Source organism: Sturnira hondurensis, unplaced genomic scaffold (genome assembly GCF_014824575.4).
Source record: "Sturnira hondurensis isolate 20B ecotype Veracruz unplaced genomic scaffold, ASM1482457v3 Scaffold0019433, whole genome shotgun sequence".
Classification (NCBI taxonomy): domain Eukaryota; kingdom Metazoa; phylum Chordata; class Mammalia; order Chiroptera; family Phyllostomidae; genus Sturnira; species Sturnira hondurensis.
Window position 1 is genome coordinate 1407965 of NW_028092064.1, and position 20802 is coordinate 1428766.

A 20802-nucleotide genomic window follows, 5' to 3' on the forward strand; every position below is an offset into this window, starting at 1 on the left:
GCCTGAGCCAAGAATGTTGTAAACAAGCAAAAGAGGTCCCAGGGCTGGGACCAAAGAACCTCAGGCACTGCAGATCTGTCTTCCAGGGAGACAGCACTGCCTGCTCCAGCTGGTCTGGGGTGGGTCCCGCCAGTCTGGCTGAGTGCCTGAGGTGGACGCCTGTGTCTGGGGCTGCCCGGCCAGTCCGCGTGCATTTGAAGGACTGGGCTTTGCAGCTGATGTTTCTGGCTGCTGAGGGGCTCCCTGGAGCCTGAGCTGGACTGGGCCTCAGGAGCTGGCTCAGCTGCAGGATGCTTTGGGCGTGAGGACAGACGGTAAGGTAGTGTTACTGCGTGGTGTCTTTCCTACCTTTTGGGAGGGCCAAGCGCACTGGTTGCTACAAAACACCTTTTTTCTATTAACCAATATCCTGCCCATCTGGTGGGAACAGGCTGAGGGCCTGACAGGCAGGGAGCCAGGCTCCTGCCAACAGCCAAAGACTCCACGTTTCCACGGATGGAAAGAGCCCCTGGGAAGCCAGAGCCAGCCCCTCCCTGTTCAGTGTTGACGACTGACATGCAAAGCAGGGAACGCCTGAGCAGCCTGCAGTGGAAAGTTGGAGCCATGGTGTGCGGCAGGCGGGTACAGGAGCAGAGAGCTGCTGGGGAGAGTAAGACTCAGAGGATGTGGTGGGGCATGGCGGGGAAAATGCGGTTCCTGGCTTGGCTGATGGTAGCAGTTGTCCTCTTCCCTGGGATGACTACAGCCCAGCACCACACAGGTACCAGGGCTTCATGGTGGGGTGGATGGGAGCCAAGGAAGGCTGCTGGCTAATAGTTAGAGTTGGTTCTGTCTGAGCCTAGAAACTGGGCATGGTCTGTTCCAGGCTGACCTGTACTATGGGGGCTAATGGCGTGGGCCCCACCCCCAGAACTGGACCAGTTAGGTGAAGTGAAGGGACATAGCCCTAGCTGCCCTCAATGCTGGCCCTGGACAGAGTTGGGCCTGGGCTTACTCCGGATGACACCAAAAGCAGCACCCCCTTAATGCACCCTGGGCTTGGAACAATTATTCCCAGGGCCAGGTGCACCTTGGGGTGGGATGAAGGAAGCTGCACCAGACATCCTAGCTTGCATGTGATTACTACTGAGGAGTAAGGAAGGAGTGGGTTCTTCTCAAAGGGGTCCTCAATTTTTGAGGGTCACTGGCACTGATAGATTACACTGTCCCAAGATGATGATAGGGAGGGGAAGTGAAGTGCTTTGTGACCTGCTGGCATGGAGCACTTGGCTAAGAGAACTTTACAAGTTCAAGGAGTCCTGGACATTTGCCAGGGAGGTATCTGGGTTTGGGATGATGATCTTGGAATCACAAGACCTATGCCTGGGTTAGTAAGTGTTGATGTGCATGTGTGAGTGGGGGAAGGAAGGCATAGAATGGCACTCCTGCACTTTTGCAGCTAGAAGAACTTCTAGGCACCCTTACCAAGCAGCTAAGGGGCACTTCTGGGAGGCTGGGTTATTTAGAGTGAAGCTGGGCAGGGGCCTGACTTCTCTCTGCTGCCCCAGGGCAGCCCACAAACAGCAGCAGCGTGGGAGGTGGCCTGCAGGAGCCAGAGGCCCCGGAAGTGATGTTTGAGGTCTTTCCTCCAGCCTGGGACATGGGAGGTGGAAGCATCCAGAGGTCCCTAAACTCGGGGTTGGGAAAGGGGATGTCTCAAATTGGGCCTGGGGGAGGAGGGCAACCCAGCTTGGGTCCTACTGCCTGCTTATGCCCTGCCGGCCCACTCTTGCTCCCTGCCCTGTTCCCCAGACCCCAGCCCACTCCTTACATGGCTCCCCTTGCAGCTGCTCTGGGCTGGGCTGGAGCTGGATGTCATGGGGCAGCTGCACCTCCAGGACGAGGAACTGGCATCCACACATCCGGGCCGCCGGCTCAGGCTCCTCCTGCAGCGCCATGTTCCCAGTGACTTGCAGGGTGCTGAGCAGCAGCTGCAGCAATTCCAGGACCTGCGGACGGGGCCTCCTCTAAGCCCTTGGGACTTTGAAAATCTGCTCCTCACGGGGCTATCCTGTGTCTACAGGCTTCACAAGGCTTTGGAGGCTGAGGAGAGGGGTCGCTGGGCGCAGGTCTTTGCCCTCCTGGCACAGGAAACACTCTGGGACCTGTGCAAAGGCTTCTGCCCCCAGGGCCAGCCTCCTTCTTTGGGGCCCTGGGCCTCAATCCTTGACCCCTTTCCCTGACCCTCCCCTTTCCCCTGCCAGCCCCCAATCCCCACCCCCAAGCCAGCCCCATCCTGGGCAGAGACTTCCATCTGGTACCTGGGTCTTCCCCCTGTGTTCAGGTCTTTGGGCTTGGCTTGTACCCTGGACCCCCATTTACTTCTCCCTCTCTGTCTTTCCTGGGTCCTGAAGATTAAGAGCCTGGACCCTGGGTCCTGGGTGGCAGGTACTGAGTTAAAGGCAGGACTTGCAGGCAGTGTGTGTGTGTGTGTTGGGATCGGGACTGAGAAGTGTGTTTGAGATGCTGAAAGGGAAGCTGCCCTGAGTACAGTAGGTCAGACCCTCCAACCCCTACCCTGGCAGTCCACGAGAGCAGCAGAAGCCTTTCAGGAGCCTAGCACCTGGTCCTAATTTGGATACCCCTGTGAGTCCAACCACTGCTCCGGGTCCCTGAACCTCAGAGTTTCCTCTTTGGGATGGAAGAATAGACTGGACATTTTTAATTTGGTCTGTTGGGCACGTGAAGGGAAGCAGGTGGGGAAATACATATTTGGGGGGGAAGGGGGATGTTTTTTGGTCCATCTCTTTAAGGCTCAAATAAACACCTCAGGGGAAGGAATGGGGCTGGGAGGAAGGGCGTTGACTCAGATTAACAAGTGGAGGCTGGCTGGCATACACCCTGATTCTGTGTAGCTCACCCTATAAAAAATTCTGTTCTGGCCGTCTGCATCCTTCTATGTCAAAGTAGGATGTTTCACCCTCCGCCTGAGCAAATCACCCTCCCTGCCTGTCCTGGGAAGGCAGCAGCTGGGGCGACCAGGTACAGCCTGCTCACCCCATTCATGCACCCTACTGGAAGAAGCAATGTGCTATTTCCTTAAATCCCATACCTCCGAGAGGTAGGAGGGTGTTGCCCCTTGTCACAGAGAGGAATCAGCGGGCCCTAAGAATGCCATTGAAAGTCAGCAGGGAAGAGTCAGGCAGAGGAACTGACTGGAAAGGGTCATAAATGTGGGGGGGGGGGGACACAACAGGCTAGGTGTGGAGGCTCCACTCGAATTCCCATCTCCTCATCATCCTCTTAGGGCCTGACCAAATTTTGGCCTTGGACCTCTGACTCTCACCCCATGCCCGGTAGTCAGCGTCTCCCGCCAGCCCCAAGACAAAACTGGCAATCAAGACAGAGCACAGGACCCCAGGAACACAGGCGCCGGCGCAGGCCCACTTTATTGGCAGAGTCCAGCCGCCCTGGGCGGGCCGTCATGCTCGCGCCGGCGGAGGGGTGGGCCACAGCCCCGCTGGCCCGGCATGCATGCCCGCGGGCTCCTCTGGGTGGGAGCTCAGAGCTCCAGGGGCCCCAGGCCGGGCGAGCCGGCGGGGTCGAGGTCGGGGTACACCAGGAAGCCGGAGAAGGTGATGTACTTGCCGTGGTTGCTGTAGGCCCCGTAGCCGTCGTGGTCGTGGCTGAGCAGCCACACGGCGTCGCCGCGCTGCAGCGCCAGCATCACGCTCTGGCTCTGCATCTCGCGGCGCCGCGACGCGCCGTCGTCGTAAATCATGGCCTGCACCTCGTCGCGGTTCTTCATCAGCTTCACCGACAGCGTCTTGCGCGGTAGCTTACCCAGCGTGAAGGAGAAGAAGTAGGCGCCTGGCAGGCGGCAGCGGAACACGCCAGCCGCCGCGTCGAAGTCGCCACCGATGTTGACCAGCTCGGTGTCGAAGGCGAGCGGCCGGTGTCGCGGGGCCTGACCGGCGTCGGAGCCCACCAGGCTGCGCGTGCGCGCCGCCGAGAAGGCCGAGCGCGGCTCCGGGGGCGCGGGCGGGCCGCGCGCAGGCGCGTCGGCGTCGGCGTACACCAAGTAGCCGCTGAAGGTGGCGCCGGGCGCGCCCAGCGCGTACTGCGGGGCGCCGTGCAGCCGCAGCCACACCGTGTCGCCGTAGTCGAGCTGCAGCATGGCGCTCTGGCTGGCGGCGTGCCGCGACCCCGGCCGCCGCTGCTCATCGAAGGCCAGCGCCTGCACCTCGTCGCGGTTGCGCACCAGCATCACCGACAGGCTCTTGTGCGGAGCCTTGCCAGCCGTGAAGGAGAAGAAGTAGGCGCCGGGCACGCGGCAGCGGAACTGGCCTGTGGCCGCGTCGAAGTCGCCCCCGATGTTCACGTACACCTTGTCGAAGGTCACCGCCATCTCCGACGTACCCTCCAGCGGAGTGGTGCGTGCTGCGGAGAAGGCCGAGCGCAGCTCCGTGGAGCCGGGAGCCAAGCCCAGTGCCCAACAGGCCACCGGGCTCAACAGGCCCAGCAGGAATGGCAGCATGGCGCCTGGGACAGGAGGAAGAAAGGGGAAGGAGAGGAGGGTTGGAAGTGGCGGCACCTGCAAATTCCTGGGGCTCCCAGTCCAGGAGACTAATGATTCTCTTCCCAGCTCTGCCCTTGACCCACGATAGTCTTTGTTTCCTATACCCTTGGATTAAATCAGTTACTCATACACTTAAGTGGTCCTCAGGGTTACCTGGAGAGCTTGTTGAAAAACACACTGTTGGGCTCATCTTCAGAGTTTCCACTTAGCATTTCTAGGATGCGGCCTCAGAGTTTGCACTTCTAACAAATTCCTGGATAAAGCAGATGTTGCTGGTCCAGGGACCACACTTTGGGAACCATTAGATAGACCAGTAAGTCTTCAATTTTTTTTTTTTTTTGTTAGCACCAGACCTCTTCCTCAGATGAAAGCTCGAACACATCACACAGATACAAGCCGAAATGCTCTCTCTGTAGGGCCCTATAGCTGTCGCTCCATCTGTTGGGTTTACCCCATCCCTTTCCCTTGACATCCAAGGGCTCTGGGAACACAGGGGTTGGTTCCCGGTGGCCCGGGGTGGGGTTTCTGAGTTTCCTTAAGCCTTTGGGTTGTTGCAAATGCAACAAGGACCAAGGTTGTGGTCCTATTCTGTGATCCTTGGCTTGCCTCTCACTCAGGCACTAGCTTGCCGTACTGTCGTCCTCCATGGTAGCCACTGTTTCAGCCCCTATCTGGACAGGAAGGGAACTAGCCTCTGACCCACTCAAGGGTCGGCTTGCACACTGGGCCTCTGGACTCCCCAGGGGCCCTTTTTGTACTAAAGAGGCCAGAATAGTTGAGCTTTGAGGCAGCTTCTTGCTCCCATGAAATTAGAGTGAGTGAAAGTGACTGCCCCCCCCCCTCGCCCCCTGGCCCTGAGTAGAAGGAGGGAGCTACAAGGAGGGAGTGCCAGGAGCTGCTGGGAACAGAGAAGGAGTGCAACAATTCCAGCAGGCATTTGACAAGACTGTGAGGCCAGCAGCTTTATTCCTCAGTGATGGAGTGAAGAGTACAGAGAGCTGGACCTAGGCTTGGGTCCTGGCTCCACCACTAACAAGCTGTGAAACCTTAGGCCAGCTCCTTAACTTCTCTGGGCATGGGAAGGAGACCTCCCTCCAAGCTTACTCTTAAGGATGTTCTGAGATAATTTGTGCATGGCTGTACCACCCAGGTGTGTAGATGCTCCTGCTCTTGGCCTTGAGAAAGCAATCTGATCCAGTTCTTAACATAAAGGGTTAGGGACCCAGTACTCCTACCCCTGAGGGCCTGGTGAAGGCACTGCTTAACTCCAGGGAGTCACTCTCTGATGGTGGGATTCCATCATGCTTCTAGTAAGCACAGGCTTTGGGGATTGAATACCTAAAGGACCTGATGTGGAGACAAAGCAGGACAGAAAATGAGCTGGCAACACCCTAGGGTATGGGCTTCTATAGGCAATATCCTGGGAGTGTGTGTAGCTCTGTGTCTGCTGAGGTGGGTTGCCAGGTGCAGATGTGTCCTGCAGCACAAGGACGTTCACCAGAGGGTAGGTGGGCCCTGGAATCTGGCCCACATTGTACTTGCCCAAATGTGTGGGGCTGATGCACCTGGGGGAAAGTGTGTTTTCTTCTAATCCTCATAATAAAGACCCCAAGGGCCAACCCCAGCTGAACCCTCTCCCTCCAGGGGAGGTACCTTTCCTAATTCTTACAAAGAACCCCCCACCACCTGTCATCCCTATGAGCTAGCCTTTACCCTTGGGGGGAAGGAGTGGGGAGGGAGCCCATCCACCTTTGCAGTGGTAAAGATGGCACCTCAGAGCCCTGACCCGCATGGCTCAGTGGGTCGGGTGTCCTCGAGCAAAGCAAGATGCCTGAGTTGGAGGCCAGGTCCCAAGGGCCCTGGTTGGAGACACAAGAGATATCAATGTTTCTTCCCCCTCTCCCTCTCTCTAAAAATAAATAAATAAAACCTTTTTTTGTTTTTCAAAAAAAGGTTGCACCTTGCATTCCCCTTTACAAAACTCTTTGGAAACATATGGGCTCATGGCAAACTTGGGAGACAGGTGGGCTCTCACACTTTACAGATTAGAAAAGCTGAGACCCAACAGGAGGACACAATTTAGACCAAGGTCACCCATGGAGCCCTGAGGCCAGCTTGAACCAGGGGCTCTTGAGTCGAGCCATCGCCTTTCCTTCCTAGACACAGATACTTCCAACCAACCTGTCCTCTGCTTTGGTTTTCTTTTTTCCTTTTTTGCTAAAATCAGAGAAGCAAGTGGAATGAGTCTTGGCACCAGGGGTAAAAGAGAAAGAACAAACGAACAAACAAACAAACAGACAAAAACTCTAGTATTTTGCCGTCTGAAAGTATGTGGACATCTGAGCTCTCCCTGACCCTGCTACTCTCTTAGCTGTCCTGCCCCAGCAACCTGCCCACCCTACCCCCAGCCAGCTCCTGGCCACATCCGGTGTGCCCGCCAGGGCCAGAGGTTCCTCCAGCACCCGGCCCCCTGTTCACCCACCGTTGCCCAGTTCCCAGATGCCTAGGTCCCCTCCTTCCCTAACCCTCCTTCCCTAAGCAGGTCAGAGTTGGGAGGTTGTCAGGTGGGCATCGTAGCTGCAGGGAAGGAAATGGCCGTTCCTAGCTCTGTCCAGGAGGGGCTCAAAATAGTCATCTTCAAAGAGAAAAAACTGGGACGCAGAGAGGTGGGCAGACCCAGAGCCCCAGAAACCAGCGGGGGAGGTGCAGGCTAAGGGGATCTTAGAGCCCCCCTCCCCGCTCAGTCCCCCTCCCCAAACATCCCTTCCCTCAGCCCCCCAGCACCCCCTCCCCATCTACTCTGAAAGCCTCTGATGCTCCCAATTAAGTCCCCCTTTCACGGAAGCCAATTAATCATTTCTCAGGGCAAAAACGAATCCCCCACAAAGGGGTACCCAGACGCCCTACCGGCAGGCCCCCTCCCCCCAGACCCCCTTTCATCCATCCCTTCCGCGAAAAAGCCCTTGAGCCTCTTTCATTAAAAAAGCTCCCAGGTCCTCCTTTCAGGGAAGAAGGACCCGATTTCCCCGCGCCTTCCCCGCCCCCGCTCCCAACAAAGGAGAAACCTTGCCCCCGCCCCACCGGCCCCCCCTTCCGCCGCCCCGGGCTGCCCTCACCTGGCCGGGGACTGCGGTCAGGTCGGGTTCGCTCCGAGCCCGCGATCCGGCTCGGGGCTCTGGGCTGCGCACTGACCGCTCGCGCTGCAGCGGGCGGGGCCTGGCGGGGCGGCGGGGGCTCGGGCCGCTTCTCCCGGACCCAAGGCGGCGGCAGCGGGGCGCTGGGGCCCGGGTGGGCACGGGGCAGCGAGGCGCGAAGCACAGAGGACAGCCGGAGAGCGAGCCCCGCAGACCTGCGGGAGGGGCGGCCGGGCAGAGGCGGGAAGCCGAGAGCGGGGAGCGAAGCGAGAGGGAGGGGCGCGCCGAGGAACGAAGAGGAGCAGCGGCCCGAGGGCACGGCCCCGAGGAGGCCCCTTCGCTGGCTGCGCCGAGCTCGGTGCCCTTCCTCCTCTGGGACCTCCCTAGAGCTTGCTTCAGCCCTCTGGGTCTAGCGTGCAGGCACCATTAATCCAAGTTAGCAGGTGGGGAAACTGAGGCCTGCCGCAGAGGCCAAACTGGGGGTGGCCCAGGGCCCTCTGCAGACTCCCCTCCTGTCTGGTTTGAGGAGAGAGGACTGGAGCAGGACACAGGGGCCGGACTACCCTCTGGGCTGCAAGGACAGTGGAAGGTGAGATTTTGGCCAGGACAGATGTCCAGGCTGAGTGGCACTGGGGGACGGGGTCACAGGGAAGAGAAGGATAAATGGGTCAATGTCGCTGGTATAGCAAGGGCTTCAGGTGACCTGAGTTTCTTCCTCTCCTCCCAACCTGAGAATGCCCACAGTTGGTTAGGAGGGAGGGAGAAGACAGAGCTCTCAGGCTCCCTGGGGGTCAGTCTGGGCCCCCAGGGAGTGGACGAGGAAGGACAGGAGTCCTTGGTGCAGCACTGAATGTTGGCAGAAGGCTGAGAGGGGCAATGGGAGGACTCGAGGGGCCTGTTTGCAGGGGGACACTGAGAGCTGTTGGCACTAGGTGGGGGGGGGGGCAGCAGGATCCAGTCACAGGGCAGGGCTGGGGACAGTTGTCACATGTCAGCAGTCATCCGAGGCCCTTCCCAGGCCCCACTCTGGGGTTTGACCCCAGTGCTGGGAGCTCAGGGAGCTGCTGTTCTCTCACAGGGGCGGGGGGGGGGGGGGGNGGGAGCTGCTGTTCTCTCACAGGGGCGGGGGGGGGGGGGATGGCCCTCACCAGGAGGAGTGGATGGCTTCGGAAGAGCCCACCTCTGAAGTGCCAGTTGCTGGTGACCTCTGCCTGACCTGGTCAGCAGGGGTGCGAGGCCTGGTCTCCAGTCCTGGCTCTGGGGCAGCCCCTCCGCATGGCCCCTGAGAAGCCTGGTGCCCACAAAGCCCTCTGGAGCTCTCTTTCTGTTACCCCCAAACTTACACGACCCCAGTTAATTCAATACGTGTTAATCCTCATGGGGGTGTTGATAATGAGGATTAGCTCATTAAGTGTTCTTCAGGGTGTTAGGCGAATGATGAATGAGTGACCACGTGCCTTACAGGAAAAAAACGAGCAGAGGCCGGGCCTTGGGTGGAGGTCGCAGCACCTTCTAGCCCCATGACCACAGTTATCTTACCAGCTTGAAAGCCCTATGGGGGGCATGGGGCAGGGTGGGGGTGGGACAAACCTCACAGGAATGTGGCAGGTGGGCTGGGGGAGGCAGGAAGCCACCTCTGCAGCCTCTACCCCCTCAACCCTTCTTAGGGTACTGGTCCTCCTCTGGACCGCAAGGGCAGGGGCTGCCACCTTTCTTTCTTTTCTTTTCTTTTCTCTTCTTTTCTTTTCTTTTCTTTTCTTTCTTTCTTTCTTTCCTTTCTTTCTTTCTTTCTTTCTCTCTCTCCTTCCTTCCTTCCTTCCTTCCTTCCTTCCTTCCTTCCTTCCTTCCTTCCTTTCCCTGTCTTTGTTTCTTTCAGATTTTGTTTATTTCTAGAGAGACGGAAAGGGAGGGAGAGAAACATTGATGTGAGAGAGATCGATCGACTACCTTCTGCACAAGCCCCGTCTGTCCAGGACTACACCTGCCACCCAGGCATGTGCTCCACTGGGAACTGAACTGGTGATCTCTTGCCTTGAGGGAGAGCACCCAACCAATCCACACCAGTCAGTCAGGTGGGGGGGGGGGCTGCCACGTTGAAGGTGCCTTTTCAAAGTGTGGCTGCAATGGTGGGATGGGAGGGAAGAAGGCAGGACTCTCTAGGCAGGACCATTAAACCCCTGCAGGGGGCCTGGCTCAGGCTGAAAGCCCTTTGACACTTTTCCTGAGTCCACCAAAGGTTTCTCCAGAGAGGTCAGGGTCAGGGATAGAGAGAAGTGACTGAAGCAGATGACGCTGGGATGGGGTACAGGCCACTGGGAAAAGGATACAGAGGAAGAGGATGCTGTGAACTGATGGGGGTGCCTGGTGGTGGGCAAGGGGATGCCAGAATGCAGGTGAGGAGGAGGTGGTTCGGGGCTCAGAGATAAGAGCCTTGAGTTAGGCTGTGGTTCCTGCCTGCTCCTAGTTGGTAGTGGAGTTGGAGCTATCACAACATGATTGAAGTTGTAACAGCAGGTCAATTTATTGAATGTCACAGATGCCGTCAGTGCCCCACCCACTGGCAGGTCACCTGCAGACGGTTCTAGAACCTGCCAAACTTTCTGGGCCTCTCCTGAGACGTTCTTAGCTGTGGAAGTGAGTGTCGGGCAGGCTGCAGGTGGAGAGTTAGCACCTTCAGGCAGCCCGAAGCCAAGGAGGCCCAGTGTGAGCAGATAAAGAAAACCTCAGCCACTCACATCTGTGTGTGCTCTCCACTGTCTTCCCTTGGCCGACTGGCCAACTCCCTCACCCTGCTTTTGGGGATCACTTCCTAGATAAACAACTTGCACCCAAATCTAAACTAAGACAATGAACCATTTTTTAAAGACTTTATTTATTTGTGTTTAGAGAGAAGGGAAGGGTGGGAGAAAGAGAAGGTGAGAAACATCAATGTGCTGTGCAAGAGAAACATCAATCAGTTGCCTTTTGCAGACATCCAACCGGGGACCTGGCCCACTACGTAGGCATGTGCCCTGACAAGGAATTAAACTGGCAACCTCTTGGTTCACAGGCCAGTGGTCAATCCACTGAGCCACACCAGCCAGGACTGTTTAATTTTCTCAACAGTCCCTGAAGTCGGTATCATTAACTCAGTTTTACAAATGAGAAATAAACAGGTTAATGCAGGGGCTGCATTGAAACCTGGGTCTACTTCCAAACCCAGTCCTTACCCACTGCGCTCTGCAGCCTCCCTAGTCCTCTACTCCTCTCTGGGCCTTATTTTTCATCTGTAGAAAGAGAGATGAGCTCTTGAGTTTGACAGGAGGCAGTGTACCGTGTCTTCCGAATCTCGGTGTGGTCAGCCAGACGAAAGCAGAAGTTACTGGGAAAGAAAATGCTTTATGGCAACCTTTTTGGCACCACGGGCCAGTTTCATGGAAGACAATTCTGCCATGGACCAGAGTGGCAGAGGTGGTTCAAGGTCATTACTTTAAAGCTTCTCTCCTGCTGTGCAACCCGTTCCCATTAGACCCGGACCAGTACCGGTGCTGCAGCCTGGAGGTTGGGGACCCCTGCTTTCTAGGGACTGAGTTAGCCGGGAGGCCACCCTTTCTGCCTTCCCTCTTCTCCTCCTGGACTGGAATGTACTACACACAAAGACTGGAACGCCAGTTGCCACCTGGGGCCAGGAGAGGACAAGGAAGTGTTCCAAGGCGGTGTTAGGTAGGTGCTCAGAAGGTGGAATGAGGATGGCCTGGAGCCCCTGCCCTGGAGGAGCTAAGCAAGTAGTAGAGAGGCTGGATGTGGACACAAAGAACCATAACGGGTGAAAACAAGGTCAGCATCCCTCCGGGAGGGAACTGCAAAGTGCACTGAGAGCTCAGGGAGGAAGATGTTCCAGCTGGGTAGATCAGGAAGGTGTCACAGAGCAGGCTGTTCCCAAATTACAGCGAGGAGTTGACCTAGTGAGAAGGAGGCATGAAGGGGTGGGATCCAGAACATGAATTTGGGTGGAGGTGTCAGGGTGGGGGCTTGGGGCGGGAATGGTAAGCTCAGTTCAGGACGGAAGGGCTTTTCCAGGGAGGTTGTGGACAGGTAAGGGCTAGTAGGAAAGGAGGGAGAGAGACTGAGAAGAGAGACAAAGAGATTGACAGAGAGGGCTGCACAAAGTCACAATTTAATTAGCTTCCTGGTTTGCCGGGAGATTACAGGGGAATTAGCAGAGCTCAGAGTCTAGGGACCTTGCTGGGAGCTGAGGGGAAGTTAATGAGAAAGACAACCACATGCCCCCGGGAAAAATGAAAGAAAAGGAATTGTCAGCCAAGCAGAGATGCCCGCAGGAGAAACAGACGTGGGGACTGAGTCTCCGCCTTCCTCATCTTCCTTGGGGGGCTCCAGACCTCCAGGGGAGTGGCTTTGACAGCCCTAGTAGCTCCAGCCTGATGGTGGTTCCAGTTCCTCTGAGCACTGGGCAAAATACTTGCAAGGGAAAAAGCTGGCAGTTACTTCAAAGATTAAGGTCCCACCTCTCCCTGGGTCCTTCTCCCAGAGGGGAACTGAACCCCCCACCCCCACCCCTACTGCAGATGGGGAGGTTGAGGCCCGGGATGGGAGGTGATCTGCTCATGGCCAGATGTAGCAAACTGCACTGTCCAAAGACAGCTGGGGCAGTGCCTCTCACCACTGCGTACACTGTGACCTTGCCACGCCCCTGTAGGAGGAGGATTTACGTTCAATCTCAGAAGGCGAGATGGCTGCTGCCTGGCTGTCTCTCTCCCGGAACTGTCACATTGGGAACCCTGCCACCAAGGCTTGAGAATGTGGTGGCCAACAGCCCCTCTCAGAACCAGCCATCTCATTTGCACGGCCCCGCGTGAAAGTGAAATGCAGGCCTCTTATTCAAAAGTTAAAAACTGAAATGGTGGCAACAGAGCACTAAACCCTTTAAGTGTAGGGCCTCCTACACTTGTGCTTTCCCCAGTGCAGGGCCAGCCAGGGGGAGGGTCGGCAGAGTCCCAAGTGACGGGGAGAGGGGCTGGGACATAAATGTAATCCACAACCCAGCTGAGTATCTGTTGGCGGAAAAGGGAAGGAGACAGGAACAGGCTCGGATGGCATAGAGCAAGTTATCATCGTCACCTCCATTCTTTAAAGAGTAGTCATAACAGAAATCACAGATTGAATGCAATGAGAGCACTAGGAGGAGAAATTATTTCCAAGCAGAGGGATCCAGCAAGAATTAATGAAGGGAGTGACACAGACAGGAAGCCAGGAAGGCTGTGCTAGACCCTGACAGGCAACAGAGATGGGAAGGGCATCCTGGGGGAAGGACCAGGCGGCAGGGGGGTCCCCCCAGGGGGCGATGCAGAGTCTCTGTGAAGAGTGGGGACTGGCATCAGCCTGCTTTAGTTTGAACCCCAGTTCCATCACTCATCAGGTGACCTCAGTTTCCCCACCTGGAAAATGGGGATAAGGAAAGTATCTATGCCTCCCTGTCTTGTTGAAAGCACTCACTATGTGCTATTACTATTGCTTGTTGTGTTTGAAAAATGAATAGTCACCTTGGTAGGGCTGGAGTATGGAATCCGGGGATGTTGCCAGGAGGCAGGTCCAGAAAAGAGGGTTTTGAATCTGAGCGGGAAGGATTTTAAGCGCCAGGTTAAGCTTTTCAGGCTTTATGCGTAGCAGCTGCTTTGTAATGCCTCCTTTCCTACACTGAAAGGAAACCCATAGAAAACGAACGACACGTACTCAAAAGTCAGTAGAATGCTCAAGTGTGAAATAAAGGAGAAGTGGAAGGGCAGTAATTGCAATGAAATAGCGTTTTTGATACGTAAATATCTGGGCATTGCTACACCAGAAAAACCAAGTGGAGCAGCTGGATGTTCGCACTTCACAGAATCACAAGTGCAACAGCTACAAACACTGGCCGATATGGAGTGCGCAGCCGGGAGCCCCGGTGCACGAGGAACGCTGACATCTGAAATAGTGAATGACTCTTTTTCTTCTTAAGATCTTATTTATCCATTTTCATAGAGAGGGGAAAGGAGGGAGAAAGAGAGGGAGGGAAACATTATTGTGTGGTTGCCTCTGGAACACCCCCTACTGGGGACCTGGCCCATAACCCAGACATGTGCCCTGACTGGGAATCGAACCAGCGACCCTTTGGCACTCAATCCACTGAGCCACAGTAGCCAGGGCTGAGTGACTCTTTTTGAAGTTTTAAATAAAAAACTACAATCCTTCTTCAATTTACAGGGAAGTTGCATTTCTGAAAAATTCGGGGTCCATTAAAACCATGCAAAAACAGTTTGTTTATTTTTGGAGTTTTTCACCTGCATGAATATTGTGAGAAATTAAAGCTAATGTTTCCCTTAACAGCCCTAAACATGATGACATCTAGCTTCCCCAGACCCTGCCCACTAGGGTCCTTCAGCCATTGTGACAACCAGAAATACCCTCCTACATTTCCCAACTGCCCCACCTCCTGCTTTGGGCACCACGGAAGTGGGAAGGGGCATGATCTCTTCTGGCCTTTGGGTAATATTACTTGAGGAGATGATTCTTAGAGCTACTGCCACCATCTTGCAACCATGAGGGGGAAAGTGTGAGGACAAAAGCCAACACACACAGAGGGAACGGCAGAACAGGCAGATGCGAGGATCGGGGTCCTGGATGGCATCCCCGAGCCCCTGCGGCCACACACCCTGGACTTACCCTACCTGTGAACCTCCTACTACGAACGAGAGATGACAAACCCACTCCTGCTGAGCCACTGTGAGTTGAGTCCCTCGTGGCTAAAAGCACAAGCTGTTCCCGCCCCCCACCCCGGTCTTGGTGTCCTTGTCTGTAGGTTGAGAGGGTCTCTTAATCCAGAGCCGTGTCTACGCAGGGAAAACACGGAGGACTTGGCCATGAGGGTGAAAACAGGGAGTGAAGGAAGGGAAGAGTCAAAAGCTGACTCCACCTGCGGCCCTGGGGGTGGGGGAGGGGGAAGGGGGAAGGGGGGAGGGCGAGGGACTACAGTCTGGGTGAGATGAGGCCCAGGTCCACTCTGGGCATTTAGCTCGCACTACATTTGGGGGGTGGAAAATTAGACCTAGGAAGCCTCATCTTAACTGAGTAAAAATTATAATCACATAGAAAAACACTGATGGATAAACACCAGAATGTTTAGTTACTTATGGTGGGTTCAGGAATGACATTTATTTTTTTTTCTGTATGGTTGTTTCTATTTCCCAAACTTTCTACAACAAATACTTATGCCTTTCATTTTGGAAATAATTTAAAATATTAACAAAAACCATAATTTCTTCCAAGTGTATCAAAAGAAGATCAATGGAGCAGAATATAAAATCCAGTATTAAACCCAAATACATATTGGAATTAGAATATTACAAAAGTAGAATTTTAAATCAGAGAAAGATACATAATCTAGTAAATTGCATGGGGACAATTAGGTAGCCATCTGAAAAAATATTAAGTAGAATCCATACATCATGCCTTACAGCAAATCAAATTCCAAATGGATCACATATTTAAATGTAAAAACAAAACCAAAAAAGTACCAAAAATCAAGTGGTGATTTTAAAAAAGACTTTATTTATTTAGTTGTTTTAGAGAAAGGGGAAAGGAGGGAGAAAGAGGAGAGAAACATTGACTGGTTGCCTCTCCCATGTCCCAACAGTGGACCTGGCCTGCACCCCAGGCCTGTGCCCTGACCCGCGACCCTTCACTTTGCAGAATGACACCCAACCCACTGAGCTACACCAGTTAGGGCTCATGTGGTGATTTTCTAAAATTTTAAGAGTGGAAAAGAGATTTGAATGATAACATACATTCCAGAGATCATAAAAAATGCTGGATACATTTTAATACAGTTTAAAAGGAAAACATGGCAAAATTGCCAGAAACAAATCAAAAGACAAGCTACAAAGCAGAAAACATATCTGTGACTCCCCGCACAAACAGCAAGTTTCTTTACTATATAAAGAGCTCTAAGAAATAGACAACTCAGTAGAAAATCGGTCAAAGGACACAAACAATAAAAAGAGACTACGAGTATTAGAGTAAGAACGCCGCAGTGAGATGCCGTTGTGGTCTTACCTCTCGGGCCGCCCAGGAGCGGTGAGACTCACGGCCCACCCTGCAGGGCGTGGAAGAGCGGGCACTTGCACCTTACTAGTGGGCACGGCCCAGTGACTGAACAACAGCTACTAAATGTAAGAATGGGCATGCCCTTTAACTCAGTGATTCCGCTTCCCAAATAGCTCTTCTTCCGATTCATGCCCACGAGTCTGAAATGAGTTATTCATTGCAGCACTATTTGTAATAGCAGAACCCTGGAAAAACCCTACAGGTGCAGCAACAGAGGACCCATTCCATAAATTCTGATACACATATGCAATTGAAGACTATGCACCCTTTACACAGGAATGAGGAATCATTTCAAATAATGATATGAAATAATCTCTAAGATTCACTGGTCAGTGAAAAACAAGGTGTACAGCATGCTGCCATTTATGTAAAACAAAAAAGTGTGTGTTTGCTTTTATATGCATAGAATGCATCTTGGAGGATCTGCTAGAAACTGTTGATAGCAGGTGCCTGAGAAGAGGAAAGGTTACGGGGGAGAGACACACTTTCCACTCTCACCCTTTTGTACCTAAAATAAAAATGGTCTGGGAGGACCACTATCTTCTTAAGCAGCTGCTCCGTTCCCAATGGCTCCTGTTCAACCTGGGGCCAGCTGAGACCTCAGCCTTCTTCTGCACGCCCCGCTGCCAAACCAAGCTGCCTTCCCCATGTGCTTGCGCAGCTGATTAAAAAAATTCTAAATGCAGGTCTTTCTACTTCTTTTTTGTTTGGGTGGGTTGGGGGGACCTCAAGAAATGACCAAAGCAGGCAATTTTTATTCTTTTCCAACAAAGAAACAATACATTTCTGAGGAATTGACAAGACAAAGAAACTTGGTTTGGGTGCTCCATTACTGAAGCAAGTGGAATTAGGGTAGTTTGTTTATACAGTCACGTGTCACTGAAGACCAGGGAAACATTCTGAGAAGTGTGCGGTTTGGAGATGTCGTCACTGTATGAACATCACCGTTAGGCAAACCTGGGAAGTGCAGCCTGCTGCTCCTCAGCTACACAACCGCACAGCGTGTTCCTGGACTGAGCTCTACGGGCAGTTGTCACACCACTATGTTTGCTTTCTGCATCTTTTAAATGCATCCTGTTGGTTTGAGCCCACTGTTTCAAGATACTTTAGAATCTTGCTTCTGACATTCAAATATCAGCTTTTGCTCTCAGTAAGTGGTGCCATCTGCAAACACAGGGAGTGCCACAGAACTGATAACCCCTAAACTGAGCCCATGCAGAGCCTTGAAGCCTGGGACTTAAGATTTCTCTCCAGATTTGCATGCACTGGATGACCAGCTGGGGGAAGGGACCCAAATGCACTGACTGGGCAATCTCTGAGATCACTGTTTTCCTCGTGGCCTCAATCAGGAGGCATTCCATGTCTAACTGGAAACAAGGTATATTGTCCAAGGAATTTTCCTAGTGGCCTTCCAAATAAGTAACAATAAATTATTGCTGGTATTATTTACCATATCTTATTCTTAGTGAAGGGAGCAATTATTTTTCTAGGTGTTCTCAAAACCTCAGTTTAATATTGTACTCTAGATAAATTCTGGGGAGATTCACCCCAAATGCCCCCTTCTCGAGTTTCTGGAACCTGCCTTTCCTGTTTTCTGAGGGCCAGGGTATTTGCGGCTTCAGGCACTGCGGCTCCTCTCCCTTTTCCCAGCTGCCCTGGCAAGGGGTCCAGGACGTTATCTGCAAAGGCAGGTCAGCACCTTGGGATCTGCACTGCATTTTAAATGGCTAGGTGCTTAGGTTTTTTTCTTACCATCCTCTCTCCTATTTGGGGTTTCAACTTCCTATGAGCCTTGTTTTGCTTGACTCATCCCCATTTGGACACGCATGTGCATTTCAAGCTGGAATCCGCCAGGAACCTCCCTAAGAGACATCTGCTTGTTCCTTGGAATTACCAGCGTGAGGAAGCCGAGTGAGGGGAGCCGCCACTAGCACGTTGCTGCCTCGTGGAATGAGCCCGTCCGAGGAGAACCAGGCAGAGACGGGCAGGCCGATGGATGAAAATGGAGTGCTGACACATTGTTTGAACCAGTGGATTGCCCTCCGGCCATCTGTTACTTGAGCCAATAAATTCTTTTTCTTAAGCTAATTGGTTGGGTTTCTAAGTACACACCCAAATATACAATGTTGACCCTGTCACTGTATGAAATTGTGAGTTCCTGCTCATCAGGTTTCATGTTTGACTCCTTGAACTGGTTCCCCTATTTTATGCAGCAAAACAGTAGGACTCACAACACGGGCACAGCATATTGGAAACCCCCAGGCTGCAGCCATGGGCCTGGGTGCTGCCTTTGCTGTTTCCCGGCCTTGGGCAAATCAGCCAGGCCATCTGAGCTGCACTAATCTACCAGTAAAATAGGGGTGATGCTGCTTATACGGCTGTTTTCTGGGTTGCAGCTAATGAACTTATGGGCAGGACATGAGTAGGCCACCAGTAAATTACCCTATCGTTAGGTGGTAAGTCCATTTGTTATCTCAACAGCGGTTACTCTGTCCAGCTCTCTACAGATGATAAATGCACTGTGTTTCCCACACTGCTTTCCAGGCCACACCTCTTGGCCACCATGGTTCCCGGGTTTATCATGGCTGTGACCAAGGAACAGGCTTTGGGAAAAGATGAAAGAGGAAGAGGCGGACAGGAATTTCAAAGCTGAATGGAGATGGAATCTGCTTTGAAACACCAGCAGAACTTTACACCCCCTTCCTCCTTATAAATACCCTGGTCTCTCAGCTTGGCTCCTCCAGCACAGGCTCCAGTGGAAGACCACACACACACACAGCGGCTGCTGTGGGGTCCAAAGGCACAGAGCAGAGCAGGCTGGAGAACTGGGGCTGGACAGTTCAGGCTCAGGAGGCAAGGGCTTAGGATGCTAGGGCAAGAAGTCAGACAGTCGAAGCTGTCCTCCAGACTGGGCTCCAGCTTATCTGCTGCCTGCAGTACTGCGCTCCAGGCGGGGAAGACAGGTAACAGGCTGCTGCAGCTGCTGAGCAGCGAGGACCCACCCAGACAGTGCTCGGTTTTCTGAGAACCTAGCAGCGACTTCTCAGAAGTCCAGGGGAGGGGAGGGGATTCAGCCACCTCCAGCGTCTTCAGCTGGGGAAGCAGGGTGATAATGAAGTGTCTAATCAAGTTGGAGAGTGCCAGCACTGCTGCAGCTCGGGGAGAGGGGCGGGGACACAGTTCAAGTTCAGGACCCATTCACAGACAGTTGCTGAGTCCTGCGTGGTGGTTACTGTTCTGGGTGCCTATCACTTAAGTGAGCTTCAAATGCAGCTTTGAACTAAGGTCAGGAGATGCAATTCCACTTGCCCTCAACTCTTTGGCCGTCACTAACTCTGTGGCTTCACCCACATTACCTGTGTTATCCTCTCCTTCTAACTTTTAAACAGCAACAGCCACCACATACCAATTATTCTCTCAGACACTGTACTAACTCTAATGGTCCAATAAGGGTCACTCTCACTTAGAGGTGAGGAGCTCGAGGCTTAAAATGATCAAGCATCCTGCCCAAGGTCCTGCAGCTGCTAGACCTAGTGACAGAGCTGGAGACTGTCCCCACCCCGGCCTCCTGACGTCTCCCCAGCTGCACAGACCATCCTGACAGTCTCGTGGATCCCGGGTGCTTGGTTTCGACACTTCCTGGCACACACTGCCTGGCAGGACAGTCACCACAGAGTGTTTCTGGAGCTCAGTGTCTGTCCTCCCTTGGTGTGCCAGGCTTCGTTCTACATATGGTTCCATTTAATCCTCCCACCAGCCCCAGTCTTCATGTTCTTGTCACATTGCACCCTCCCTCCGTGCACAGGAGGCACCATGGGGGACGGGGGCGAAGTGCCGCACGCCCACGCGCCCTCCCCTCCCCTAGCACAGGACTTCGCACAGGCAACATTCAGCTGAACTCTAAATATGGGCCCCCCAGGGGGAGGACAGGCGTGAGACCCCGTCCTCCAGTGGGAATGGGAGTGGACAGTCTAAGGTGAGGTGTGGCTGTTGTTCCCATTTCCTTTTTAGTTGGCAGCCAAACGACGTTCTCACGAGTCTTTCTGATGCCAGGAGGGCGAGGTCCCAGACCCGACAGAAAGTCAGTAGGTACAATTCTGCTTCTTGTCCTTACTTAACCTCTGGCTCCACACACTAGTCTGTTTGGAAGTAAGCTGCAATACCGAATAGATTTTCCATGCAAATGTGGCACTACCAGAGAACGTTCCATTCTTTCGACTGCCTCAGCAGGGCTGAGGGCGGTATAGGAAACCTTCTTCCGCCCACTGTCACCTTGGAGACTTTGGGAGGGGCAAGGTCTGTTTCACTCCTTGCTCTCCCTTGAAGGACGTTGGTGACCCTGCAGAGCACCTCCAGGTCGAATCTGTTCCCCTTCCTCTTTGTATTGACACTCTAAAATACTGCTCTCCAACCATATTTTAATGTGAACTTACTTGAAAATATTCTTTTTCAAGGTTGCAGTATGTTGACTCAACCACCGTAAATTTTTATAAATTGTGACGTTATGAATTTGTCTAACTGGTTCCACACCAGAAATTTAGGCCTGGACTGCAGAGGACCCACCTATGAGACTGAGGCAAACTGTGCTTTTCAAGATTTCATCCCATGGCCAACACGCAGTGTGTTGGGGACGGGGCTCCCCAAGACATCTCTTCAGGAGGCAAACAGATGAGGAAGCTGACTTATACGGACACAATTCGTTGGAAGGAAAATGCTCTCAGTTGCTTTAGAAAATGAAGCACTATTATCAGATGTTCTCCTGAAAAGAAGGAAGTGGTGGCAAAAAACACCTTTAATTTGCAATTTGGCCCCTAAGACGGAAAATCATTGCAAGATTCTGACTCTCTCAAGTCTGAGGAGGCAGTAAGATAGGAGCTCAACAAGGCGGGGGAGGGAGGAGGGGCGAGATGTCACACGTGACATCCTTAGGTAAGGCCCAAGTCTCTTCGAAGGAGGTAAAACACCTGCCTTTAT

General features: G+C 53.4%; 2 protein-coding genes across 2 annotated transcripts; one reads left to right on the plus strand and one right to left on the minus strand.

The window, feature by feature from the left end:
* Positions 1–175: 175 nt before the first annotated feature.
* On the plus strand, positions 176–2770 carry FAM180B (family with sequence similarity 180 member B). Its single transcript, XM_037028041.1, has 3 exons — positions 176–760; positions 1548–1618; positions 1827–2770. Exons 1-3 carry the CDS (start codon positions 496–498, stop codon positions 2220–2222), a joined length of 732 nt encoding a protein of 243 aa, XP_036883936.1. The 5' UTR covers positions 176–495; the 3' UTR covers positions 2223–2770.
* A 626-nt stretch (positions 2771–3396) lies between these two features.
* On the minus strand, positions 3397–7765 carry C1QTNF4 (C1q and TNF related 4). The gene is made up of 2 exons (XM_037028038.1): positions 7675–7765; positions 3397–4521 (listed from the first exon to the last, which is right to left on the minus strand). The coding sequence occupies exon 2, from the start codon at positions 4514–4516 to the stop codon at positions 3542–3544; it is 975 nt and encodes a 324-aa protein (XP_036883933.1). The 5' UTR covers positions 4517–4521; positions 7675–7765; the 3' UTR covers positions 3397–3541.
* Positions 7766–20802: the final 13037 nt, after the last annotated feature.

What these genes read in the sequence shown, in the direction of transcription:
- FAM180B (XM_037028041.1), top strand. Translation starts at nt 496, where the DNA reads ATGGAAAGAGCCCCTGGGAAGCCAGAGCCAGCCCCTCCCTGTTCAGTG. An exon ending in TACAGCCCAGCACCACACAG is followed by an intron (nt 761 to 1,547) that starts GTACCAGGGCTT and finishes CTGCTGCCCCAG; the next exon opens with GGCAGCCCACAAACAGCAGC. An exon ending in CCCCGGAAGTGATGTTTGAG is followed by an intron (nt 1,619 to 1,826) that starts GTCTTTCCTCCA and finishes CTCCCCTTGCAG; the next exon opens with CTGCTCTGGGCTGGGCTGGA.
- C1QTNF4 (XM_037028038.1), bottom strand. Translation starts at nt 4,516, where the DNA reads ATGCTGCCATTCCTGCTGGGCCTGTTGAGCCCGGTGGCCTGTTGGGCA.